The sequence below is a fragment of the Macrobrachium rosenbergii genome, chromosome 42 (assembly GCF_040412425.1).
Source record: "Macrobrachium rosenbergii isolate ZJJX-2024 chromosome 42, ASM4041242v1, whole genome shotgun sequence".
NCBI lineage: Eukaryota > Metazoa > Arthropoda > Malacostraca > Decapoda > Palaemonidae > Macrobrachium > Macrobrachium rosenbergii.
In genome coordinates, this window is record NC_089782.1 from 25,870,622 (window position 1) to 25,882,985 (window position 12,364).

The window sequence follows — 12,364 nt, forward strand, 5'->3', positions numbered from 1 at the left end:
TCCCGTTCTCTCTACATGACTAACTCACATATAAAGATTTTGATACCTGCAGTCATAGATGCCAACATTTTTTGTTTCTCATCCACTTGATCCCTCTCACTCTTTTATATACTTTTCAAATTAACGTTTAACGCACAATTCGCCTTCATGAAGGAAAGATATCTCAATAATCCGATCACATATTCCAGTTCTCTTCTCCCTGGACACTTTTCGTTTATTTCATGAATTTATGAGCTGCTTTCAGCACTTTCTTTGTATCACTTTCTCTTTCATTCTGCCATCATCTGGATTAGTAAGCTTTCTCTATTTTCCCACTCTATATAGTGATATTTCCCGACACATTTTTAGTGGATTCTTTTTAACCTCATAACCTGATCGTTGATTTTAATTTTCTCTTCTTACTGACGCTTTCAACCTCTTTTTATAGCTTCTGCAAATTCTCTTCGTCATCACCAATGAGCGCTATCCTCCAAAAATATCTGTATCTTATCCGGAAAAATTTTTGTATCCCAAAATCTCTATCCAAAACTATTCTCACAAATGCTTCAATATAAATGTTGGGCAGCCATGAAGGCCACTGAGATAAACTACTATACTAAACTAGTCACTCTCCAATGTACATATTCTCTCACAAACTTTCTTTCATCACAAAATCTGTCGAACGCTCTTAAAGACCTACCACGTACATCACACAAGCAAAATATTCTCGTTATTAAATCAGTATCAGTTGTATCCGAAATTTTCTAGATCCATTACTCTCTAGGTATTCTAATCATTATGCCCATATAACGATTGCATTATCATCTATCAAACTTATACCCTTGTTTATTCCTTTGGACCTTACTCAATTATTATTATTAACATGTTAAGCAGAGCAGAACTAAAGAATTGGAAAACGGAAAATAAATGAAGATAGGATTAATCAACTCGACCGAATCTGATATTTCAGTCTTTCATAAGTAACCTACAAGAATTTAAAGCCTGTTTATCAATGCAACTGTTTATGTAACCTGACCGAGGAAGAACTATTTTGAAAGGGCCAGTATTCTTCATAAATAATGCCGAATAACCTTAAAGTTCAAGCATATAACGCACGTGGTAAATTTTGGGTACCAACTGTTGTTTCACCAGATTCAGATTGGTTCCCGAGCCACTCATATATAAATTTGCAATGTCACACCTGCCATATCTCGACTTCTAGTACACGATAATATCCTCATTTCTCATAGAAATGTATGATAAGACACTTGTTGACTGCCATACAGGGCTATTTCTTGTTTTCATTTTATTTTATCATTTATCAATTGCACAACCTAAGCTGGTTTTTATATAGATTGATTGCTGTCATTATGCTTTAATTAACTCGAACAACTTTAAAAACTTTCTCAGTCCTATAACCTTTCCTTTTTTAAGAGGCAGGACTGTCGTTTCTTCCGTTTCGTTTCCTGCCTTTTCCTTGTTTTTTTCCGACCTGGGCTAAAAGAACGGCATTCGGTTAGCAGTTCTATTAGCCTTTTCTCTTAAAAAAAAAAAAAAAAATAGTGCTTCATGTAACCCACAAACCAGATTAGAAAAATTTTCACTGCTTTTACAGAAATGAAAATCCGTAGGCAACTCCAGCCCTAATACAAATCAAATTCCGTAGACTCTATTTTAACACCTGTAAAATTACTAGGAGAGTCCATAGGGATATCGGTAGAACCCAACACACGACACTAACCTTCTGGGACTTTGCATAATCTGCAAGGATACATGCAAATTCATATTCTTGTCGGTGCCCTGCCCAAATACATACTTACATATATATATATATATATATATATATATATATATATATATATATATATATATATACATATATATATATATACACACACACACACACACACATATATATATATATATATATATATATATATATATATATATATACCATATACATAGCATTTCTTGATTTTAACATTTAAATATTATCGTAGAAAAAGCCCAAAATCCAATTTAGTTAAGCAACCTTGCACAGAATAGAATGCCCATAGGCCTTCGTATAAATAGGAAACTATAAACGGACAAGAGGAGTTAAGTGCAGTGAATACAGCGGCAAGAAACGAATGAGTATCATCAAATCGACTGATAAAGACTAACGTGATGGTCGTCAGTTTGGAAGGGGAAATTAGCCCAACAACCATTCTGTTTTGCTGTGTATTCATTCAGACATGAAAATTAAGGAATAAAGGCTAGCTGGACGAGAATTCATCAGGTCATCGCTTTTGACCCTCTGAACTGAGCGGCGGTACAGAAGGAAACCTTTTGACGATGGCCGGAATCATAATCATCTCAGCAGGAAAAAAGTAAATCACTCAATTTTATTGTCATGATATCTCCCAGAGAATTCAGTATCTCATGGTATGTCACTTGACTCTAGGGCTGATCTAGGAGCAAAAGCCCGTGCAAACACACGGGTGGCTTCCTCTGAAAAAAAAAAATAATAATAAAATAAAAAATAAATAAATAAATAAAATAAAAAAAATAAACAAAAATTCACGACCACTTTCCTTGTTATCAGATCTGACTTCACACAGCCTTTTGAAACCCCTCAAGCATCTGGTCAGCTTTTCTTAATGCCTTATAAAGGGATTCCAGAATTTTTAAAAGCCCTAAATTACGAGTTAATAAACAGAAACTGAGTTTCTTCACAAAAATTCAGTTTGTTTTCACTGAGGTCACTTTCATTTTGGATTTCTGAATAAATTACTCCGCCCTCTAGTTTTTTGTTCTCTATCCGAATTAAATACATCTGTAGTGCGAGAAATGACTTCTTAGAAGCGTCACACTTCATGAAGGGCGTCATGAAAGGAACGAGATCAAGAAAGAAATGACATCAATTGCTTATTTTTGGTTTTTATTCAAGCAGTTAAGTGACAAAAGCAGACAGATACAAATACACACATAAAAAAAAAAAAAGATATGAGTTCCAAGGTTACAATGCTAGACATTCACTTTGTAAGATATTGAAATATTTTTGAACTATCCGTGTTATGGGGTTGTTTTAGCTGAAACAGAAAAGACGGAAACGTGCACAAAAAGACTTTAAAGGAATCTGCACATAAAAGTGAAAAAGTTTCAGCAGTTCAAAAGCTCGGTTAGTGCTAGAGTCAATTTGTTCGTTCGGGCGCATATCAAGAGCATCTCCATCGAAGGTCAAGTGACGACAACCAGGAATCCTCCAGAGGATAGAAGATCCCCTTCAAAGGAGCCATCTAGTACCAGCGAATCCCACGGGCGCGCTCATATTCGGCTTTGCGTATCTGCTGAAGGGAGTGGGCGGGTATGGGATGGATCAGGGGTGAGCGGGCCCTGTAGCCGAATTCGTCAGCCACATAGTCAACGCGGGCCACGTTTCCCTCGGGATGCTGGTAGCTGAGGATGGAAGGGAAGGGCAAGAGATTAGTACTGATGGTTTGGCAGATCATTTTCCTACCGTAACAAGTCACCCGTGAGTCATGTTTTCAATGTCTATAAGCTACAAATTCGTCGACTTCCTCAAAGCCTTGAGGCTCTCAATGGGCCTTGACCCATTCAAGCATAATCGCGATATTTTCGGTCAAATGGCTGACCTCCAATAACGTGTATGGACACTTTCATTTTGGCAGCGCAGCGGTTCCTTTCATCTTCCCGAATCAGCATCACGAAACCATTCGTTCTGGGTTTTCTTACCGCGTGATGGTTATTGTGAGTCTCCTGTCATGATTTGTTTCATTATCAAAAGCGTCGCGCCCAGAAATTCTGAGCTGTCGAGGGCATCGGGATTGTTTTAAAATAAATGGGACGTTCTTTTGGATGGGGCCCGTCCTCGTTTTCTTGAGCCTGGGCTAGAGAGGGGCATAAAGCTGTCCTTAGAATAAGGCCAAAAAGTTTACCGGACGCTTAAATTACGATTTCTAAAAGACACACAACATTAATAAAAGCATAGTATTTTCCAACCAACCTGTAGGTTCCGGCAATGTTGCTCTGTCCTCTGATGCCTGGCCTTCCAGAAGCGGCGGCGCTGATTCCATTCTCGGTGCGGAAGTCGTAGTCGAAGGCGCCCCTGTTGTTGTTCTGTCTGTAGTCGTGGATGGTCCTTGCGAAGTGGTTGTAAGGCCGGTTGTAGAAGTACGGGGAATGGCGGTAGTAAGGATTAATACCAAACTGGGGTTGGGGTTGGGGTTTGGGTTCGGGTTCGGGCTCGGCCTCCGCAGCAACCATGGCCAAAATGGCGGACAGTACGAGAACCTGAAACGTCATCGGTGTTTATTTTTGGAGGGTCTCTTATATTTACTAAATATATTTCTTCCAAGTTTCTTGTTACTGGGCTCTATGGACCTATTTGACGATTTTTTTTTTTTTGTTTACTACTCTTTCATTTGTTTATGTATTTGTTTCTTTATCACTCCTTTACTTGCATTCCCAAGCTTCAGCCTTTTCTTCATCGTCATCATCTTCCAATCTCTCCCTCTCTCTTTCTCCTTCTTAATTCCTTTTTATTTTTCTTCAAGCACAATCAACTGTTATAATTTCTGTGGTTATGTACGAAACCAGCTTTACTCAGGCGAGTCTGCGTTCCCAGGTAATTAACGATTTACTTAATATAACTGACACCCACTCATAATTATTTTCTGTATGAAACAAGACAATTTACATTTTCCAAGAACCAATACTTTCAGTCTCACTCTGTGATGAATGAAGATTACGAGCAATCTTTTGCAATTTCTGGACACGAGATTTTCCAGAGAGATTATTACGGTAATAAGCTGGAGAAGATATTTCAAATATGTCGTGAATGCTGATTTTCTGCCTTTAATTTTAAAGCCACCTTCGCTTTACATATTGGATTATAAGATGCATCATTACTGTTAACGAGACCCTTGAAATGTTCGTTTTAAGGTATGTGACAGTTTCAAATACTTTATATTATACAGATACGGGGTTTATCTGCGAAATGTTTCGAAGTTCAGAGAGAGCTTGCAGCGACCTCAATAGGAATTATGACTAATCTGGATCTCAACTCAATCGTGACATTCAAGACTTCGCGGTAATCTAGGATACGGATTCTCGACCTTATGATATTATATGAATAAAAAATAAATAAAAAAGGGTCAATATTCCAACCTGAAGTTGATTAAGGACATATACCAGGCTGATTTTACAATTGTTATCCTCTTCAATGCACAGAAAGCAAAATAGCAGAAAAACAGGAAAGATTGAAATAGAAACACAGGAGAAAAATATGAAATAAAGGGATGCAAGCAATTCTGCGTGTTTTTTGTTCATTCTGCAGCAATTTCAGAAATTAAGGAGTTAGAAACTGAACTCAAACTAAGACATATGAACGGTGCTGTACGTCCAGAATAGGGAGCGCCGTACAGAAAGCATCCAGTTTTTTTTTTTTTACTCTGTAGAGCAAATGCTAGATTTTTAGTATTTTACAAACTGGTCCCATATTATTCAATTCGTAACTATCATGAAAATGACACAAACTAAATGTTTCAAAGAGGTTAATCATTTTTCAGTTACGCGGTACAAGAACGCCATGTCTCAAACGTAATCAAAATACATTGAGAACATCGGAATCTACTAACAGAAATGACAGTTCCAGTAATAGATCGCCACCTGACTCAAGCATAACCGAAATACATCGCAAACATCAGAACCTCCAGAGAGAAATGATGGTCCCACTAACATCTCTTCTCAAACAGCAACTAGATACTCACAAACTTCATCGTGATGGCGGCACACTGCAAAGAGTACTTGCAAACCCTCGAGATGCGAGCTGGTGATGGCTCTGGAAGACACTTGTTATGCCGACGGACTCGGTGGTGTTTATATACCCTGAGGGATGACGTCCAAAATGCACCTTGTCCTTAGGGCTTGTTACCACCTCCAGAAACAAACCCCTCCCCCTAAAACCCCCTCTGCTGCTTGTTAAGTCCCCCTACCCCATTTTTTTCATTCTCCCCCCCTCTTTGAGTCACTTCTTCAAGGCCCCTCCCACCTGCTCCCTCTGCTGGAAGACGGTCTACCTCTGCCCAGAGTCTTCGCCCCTCAACTCCCCCACCGTCTTCGTAGGGCATGTGGATGACCCTGGGTCAAACCGGATGTAAAGGTAGGTCGTAGAGTGAACTGATTTGTGGATGAAAGTGCTGGATGAAGGGAACGAGAAAAATTGTAAATTTTACGCTGAAATGATCGTCCGTCTTTCCCCTTTTACATTTCGCCTTCAGGAACACTGATGGTTCGAGACAGCCTCGAGATTGTGTCGGGCGAAGAAGATACAGCATAAAGAACCAAGGTGAATCAGATTTCGCCTTTTCCTCTCAGGTAATGAAACTGGATTTCATTTGCCTTTGTGCCATTTCACGTCCGATGAATGCACTGGATCCCCATGGAAAGTTCTGGAGATGGACGGAGGAAAATGGCTTATGTACGCCACTCAAAATTTCACGTATTCTCATAATTATTAGACTTATTATATTGTGTATCTTTATGTCATTCATTTTTTGGCTATTTTCAATCTGCGTTCTCATTTCTCTCGCACGATTTTATGCTTTTTACTCGTTACCTTTTGTGGTGAATGAAAAAAATGCTTGTTGCAACACGTGCAGTTACTTATATGATATCAAAGGGTTTTAAAAATAAAAGGAAATGTCTAATTTTCACTGATTTGGCATTTTCTATTATTTCCAGTCTTCCAAAACATCCTTATTTCTCGTTATTCTTAAATAGTGTCTAAAAAGCTTGAGATTCGATATTAATCTAATCTATTAATCATTGACAAGAAGCAGTTGTCATGTATCAGAAACCCATAATGCACCGGTTTCTTTGGAGGCAAATATTCTAGTATAAACGGGTGCACTCGCGTACGGTGAGATAAATTATGTTCTGGGGGTGTGTACTGTTAAGGGGGGCGAAAATTCCATTCTACTTTTACGTTTCCCACGATATGAACTTTATTGTTATGTTCCGTTTAATTCAGGACAACTGTAGTTAATGACTATCGGATAATCACTGTGAGTTCACTGAGCCCTTGAATTCCGAGAGTTCGGACATATTGTAAAAAATTTGAAAAATTCACCTCAGACGATTTTTTTTTTTATCACAGGCTTTTCACTTACTTCACTGTATCATGTTATACAAAATCTTTATTGGGTCCTTTACCGAACACGTTTTTCTGGTGTGTTTTGGGGCATGGTTCTAAATCTTGCTCATTGTCGTCTTAATAGGAAAAAGCGTTTTTTTTTTTTAAAACGCTTTATGTAACGGAAACAACGATGTTTTATTCATTTATTTATTTTTGCAGTTCCTGCATGCATCTGTAAAATAAGGTCTTTTCTGCATTACTGAATTCTTACTCTTGGACAAAAGTGTCAATGACACATTTTACAAAGCCATCTAACAACCAGATCATTAATTCATTACTTAGGTCAAAAGAGGCGCAAGGAATGTAAACGGAGTTTGCCGATACGCCATTCCTTGTCCAGCAGTTGAACCTAGGACCTCTGCTTGGGAGAGAAAAATGCTGCCAATCATACCGTGTGTGTGTGTGTGTGTGTGTGTGTGTGTGTGTGTGTATATATATATAATATATATATATATATATATAATAATATATATATATATATATATATATATATAGTATTTATTAGTATATATATATACATATATATTATATACATATATAAAATATGTCTATATATATATATATATATATGTATTTTTTATATATCAAAATACATATATATATATTATATATATAATACCTGAGTTTATTAAGTAGCATAACCTTACTAGTTAAGAGGAAATAAGTTAGAATTTCCAGCAAGGACGGGATGATTTAGTTATATTCTGTTTAAAAACCATCCCGTCCTTGCTTGAAATTCTAACCCATTTCTCTTGCTAATAGGTGATATGCTATTTAACCCTCAGGTATTAGCCTATGGTTAGTTATAAATGATTTGTTTAACCAGACCTTTGAACTCTTTTGGGGGTCTGGTTAAACAAATCATTTATAACTAACTATATATACAATACCTGAGGGTATATGATATATATAAACATATATATTATACATATATAGATATATATTATATATGTATATAATATATATATGCATATATATATATAGATATATATATATGTATATATACATATACATACATATACACACACGTGGTATGATTGGCAGCATTTTTCTCTGCCAAGCAGAGGTCTAGGTTCAACTGCTTGACAAGGAATGGCGTATTGGCAAACTACGTTTACATTCCTTGCGCCTCTTTTGACCTAAGTAATTTATACATATACATATATAAACATATATATATATATATATATATATATATATATATATATATATATATATATATATATATATATACATACATACATATATATTACCGTCATGACTGTTAGTTAATTTTGTTGTCTCAAATTCTGGACACTGGACTGCGTCCTTTTTCTCCTCTCCTCTGTGCCTGCAGAATGAACTCTATACTCATTACGGCTGCTCCTGTCGTGCATGACAAATGAATATGTCATTAGTCTGCCTTGTCTCCTCAGTAGGTGAGAATATGGAAATGTATTCACTGCCCCGATATTGTATGTTGATGCATTTTGGCCAGCGAATTGATCTTTTAATAAAGAATATGATTTTGTTTCTTTAGAACCTGTTTATCTTTTTATCCTTCCCTTTCCTCTTGAAAGCTAGGAATTTTCATAGTTTGCCCTTACGTCTTCAATTCACTGCAGTCACTTGGTATTTTGGGTATGGTCTCTTCTCCCCCAACCCCAGCCCTCCACCAGCACCACAAACTTCATCAATGTCATTTTTTTATATTGATAAATATTTTAAATATTTTAACGTATCTTAGGTGGCTGAGTCTGGACTGATATACTAAGGCATTTATTGGTTCCCTGCGATATTTCTGATACGCCTGATATCCTTCAGTGATTATCTCTAAGCCTGTGATTCTCTTCCAGCATCCTCAAGGCTTGGAGCCTCTTCACTGCTCTTCAAGGTCTCTCCAATTCTCGCCATACTGATAACATTCGACTGTTGGTTTTAAGGGGAAAAAATCGTTTTGGTTTGTTATTCTTCTTCCTTTCAGTGGATGGAACGACAAGAAACATCAAGTTATATTATTGTAAATTTTCTATTATGGACCCTTTTGATTTATCCGGAAACCACTAGAGTGACTGGAAGGTATTTGGGTGTTGACCTGCAACATTTTCTTTAAATAAATGACTCACACTGTTTGTTTATTTGTTTGTAAGGCTATGTGAGCACCAAACGTGCTTGTGTTCTCACTGCAGACTCTTACCTACGTTGTTGTTGTTATTATTATTATTATTATTATTATTATTATTATTATTATATTACTCTTTGTTTATTTTCCCATGAAAGTTATTGGAAATTTTTCGGCATGTAGTGAATGCATCAGGGAAGCAATGCACATTCTCTCCTTAACTGGGTATTTTACAAAGGACAGTCCTTCAGGCACCAGATTTCAGAAGCGCAGATGAAGGAGGAAATCAAATTACCAAGAGAGAGAGAGAGAGAGAGAGAGAGAGAGAGAGAGAGAGAGAGAGAGAGAGAGAGAGAGAGATACTTGACACGAAGCTCTTTATCTGTTCGATCATGAGAGGATGATCCTAGTGCACACAGCGAATAAAAAATAAAGGGAAATGCAGAATGCATTCAATAAGATAATTCTTGGCCGATGTCAGGATGTCATCAATGGCGTACCCATTAAGATATATCATAGATCGATCCTTGCCCTCAGAGGTCAGGTCGTAAATTCGGGGCAGGGCACGGAATAATAATAATTGTCACACATAACGAGGAAAAAATTATAATTTGTTTCGCCTTTATTGATTGTTCACATGTTTTTGTATTTTTCTCTTAATAGTTTGAGGAGCCTTGTGTTCGCATTACACTGTGCTTTTGAAGGAGAGTCATACTGTTCGCAATAATGGCAAAAATATCCCCCATGAGCATATTTAGCTAATGAATGTTAATCACACTGATACTGTATAAATTTTGTTTGAGTAAATGATCGTGATTTTAAAGACCCTCACATGATTTGCATTCATTGTCCTTGTTCGCAAAACCGTAAAAAATATATTGACAAATTCAACTTTCAAACACGTACGTGAATAATGCGATAGCGTCCGCTGATTAGTTCCCGGGAATACAAGAAGGAGACGAGTTCTTTGCGTGGCAACTCTTTGTTACATTATTTTTGAAGCCTTTCCTCAGGTACAACATGTTCAGAAAATTCTTTAAAACATGGTGAATGGTGTGTAATGTGCATCATTTCGAATATAATAATTTTCAGGCTTTGTATGTTATCTCAGTAAAAAAGTAACGGCGGATTTTTACACTTTGGATTTTCTCAGATTGGTTGGAGTTTTTGTGCGTAAGAAAATAAGAATGATATATATATATATATATATATATATATATATATATATATATATATATATATATATATATATATTTATATATATATATTTTTATATATATATTTTTATATTTTGTTTGTTTCTTTATGGTAACAAATATTTATAATATACAGGATACCACCAAATATGGTAATAAATAATCAATGGTTTCTAAAATATAAAATGGAACGTCATATAAAAACAGTTATCAAGCTATATATATATATATATATATATATATATATATATATATATATATATATATATATATATATATATATGTATATGTATATTTATTTATATATATAAGAGAGAGAGAAGAGGAGAGAGAGAGAGAGAGAGAGAGAGAGAGATAGATCAGTTTCTCTTACCAACAATGAGCAGTGTACCCGAGGAGGGGCGTCAAGCGAAGCTGGACTGAGTAATGGAGGGAAGGTAAACAGGTCAAAATATTAAAGGTAAACCAGTTTAGGCAAAAAAGAAACGTAGACTATGCAACTTAGAGAAGAAGACGGAAAAGGCGAGTAGTAAAGCTAATATTCTCCAACCATATTTTTCTTTGACTTAAGATGTGTGAACATTTTAGGTCAATACTTTTTTTAGGAGGATCCTCCACGTTTCTATACCCCTCAGTATTAATATTAATATAATCATGATTATCATTATCATAATCATTATCGTTTTACTTTCACAACGCAACTTTTATGGCCTAGACGTGCTTGCGTTTCTCTCATAGTATCTTGGCATTTCATCTTTTCTAGACGTGATATGTAGGTCACTGTTTTGTTCAGCCCAAGGGGAGAATTTCTCGTCCCTGTTAGGCGGCCTGGTTGCTGTTTGTATATACATGTAAGTACATTTCTTTATATTAGAATATATATATATATATATATATATATATATATATATATATATATATATATGTGTGTGTGTGTGTGTATAAAAAAAAAGTATACCTTAGTTTTACCAGACTACTGAGCTGATTAACAGCTCTCCTAGGGCTGGCCCGGAAGGATTAGACTTATTTTACTTGGCTAAGAACCAATTGGTTTTAGCAACGGGACCTACAGCTTATTGTGGAATCCGAACCACATTATAGCGAGAAATGAGTTTCTATCACCAGAAATAAATTCCTCTAACTCTTCCATCAGCCGGCCAGGGGAATCGAACTCTGGCCCAGCGAGTGCCAGTCCGCAGCTCTACTGACTCACCCAACGTAAGAGCTTGTGTGTGTGTATAATATATATAATATATATATATATATTTATATATTATATGTATAAATATAAATATACTGTATATACACATACATTTCGAAGTTATTATTGAGCTTCCCCCAATAGCGTTCAAGTACCCCTGTTAAGTACTACTAAATATAAAACCAGTAATGATATTTGAGAGCTCGCTACAGAATACTGTGCTTATCGATTTTAATGAGCAATTCGCAGTGATATGGGCTCAGGCGAATGGAGGGAATGGTTTTTCACCTAGAACTGAATGAGGCGGTCCAAAACACAGCTTAGCAAATAAACCGTCACGCAAAATATCTGATTTCGTGTCCCAATAATTTTTCTTAAAAGCATCATAATTGCTGTTTAACTTGAAGGCCCGTTCAACCAACACGTCAGCAGAGAATCGACCAAATAGTATTGAGTGTTAGGTACATGCTGATATACCCATTATTAACTGTGAGCTGAAATCTGACAGACTTTTGTGAAATATCAGTTCCATTTGCTTGGATAATGGATCTTTTAAGCCGTTAGGAGGGCAAGCATTAAAAAATGGACGATAATGCTTTTGATGGGGAGTAGAGACCATTCTAAATATATTTCCGTATATATCGGAAAAGCGAAGAAGTAGGTTCCATTTATAGTTATGTCTGGTTATA

The 12,364-nt window shown here is 36.2% G+C and overlaps 1 protein-coding gene across 1 annotated transcript; it reads right to left on the reverse strand.

Annotated features, from left to right (window-relative positions):
* Nucleotides 1–3,120: 3,120 nt before the first annotated feature.
* LOC136828106 (cuticle protein AM1199-like) lies at nt 3,121–5,822 on the reverse strand. The gene is made up of 3 exons (XM_067085882.1): nt 5,751–5,822; nt 3,986–4,272; nt 3,121–3,417 (listed from the first exon to the last, which is right to left on the reverse strand). The coding sequence occupies exons 1-3, from the start codon at nt 5,757–5,759 to the stop codon at nt 3,258–3,260; spliced, it is 456 nt and encodes a 151-aa protein (XP_066941983.1). The 5' UTR covers nt 5,760–5,822; the 3' UTR covers nt 3,121–3,257.
* Nucleotides 5,823–12,364: the final 6,542 nt, after the last annotated feature.

Excerpts from the sequence above, each read along its gene's own strand:
- LOC136828106 (XM_067085882.1), bottom strand. Across the intron at positions 3,418-3,985 it reads AACATTGCCGGAACCTACAG|CTACCAGCATCCCGAGGGAA; the intron begins GTTGGTTGGAAA and ends TTCCATCCTCAG.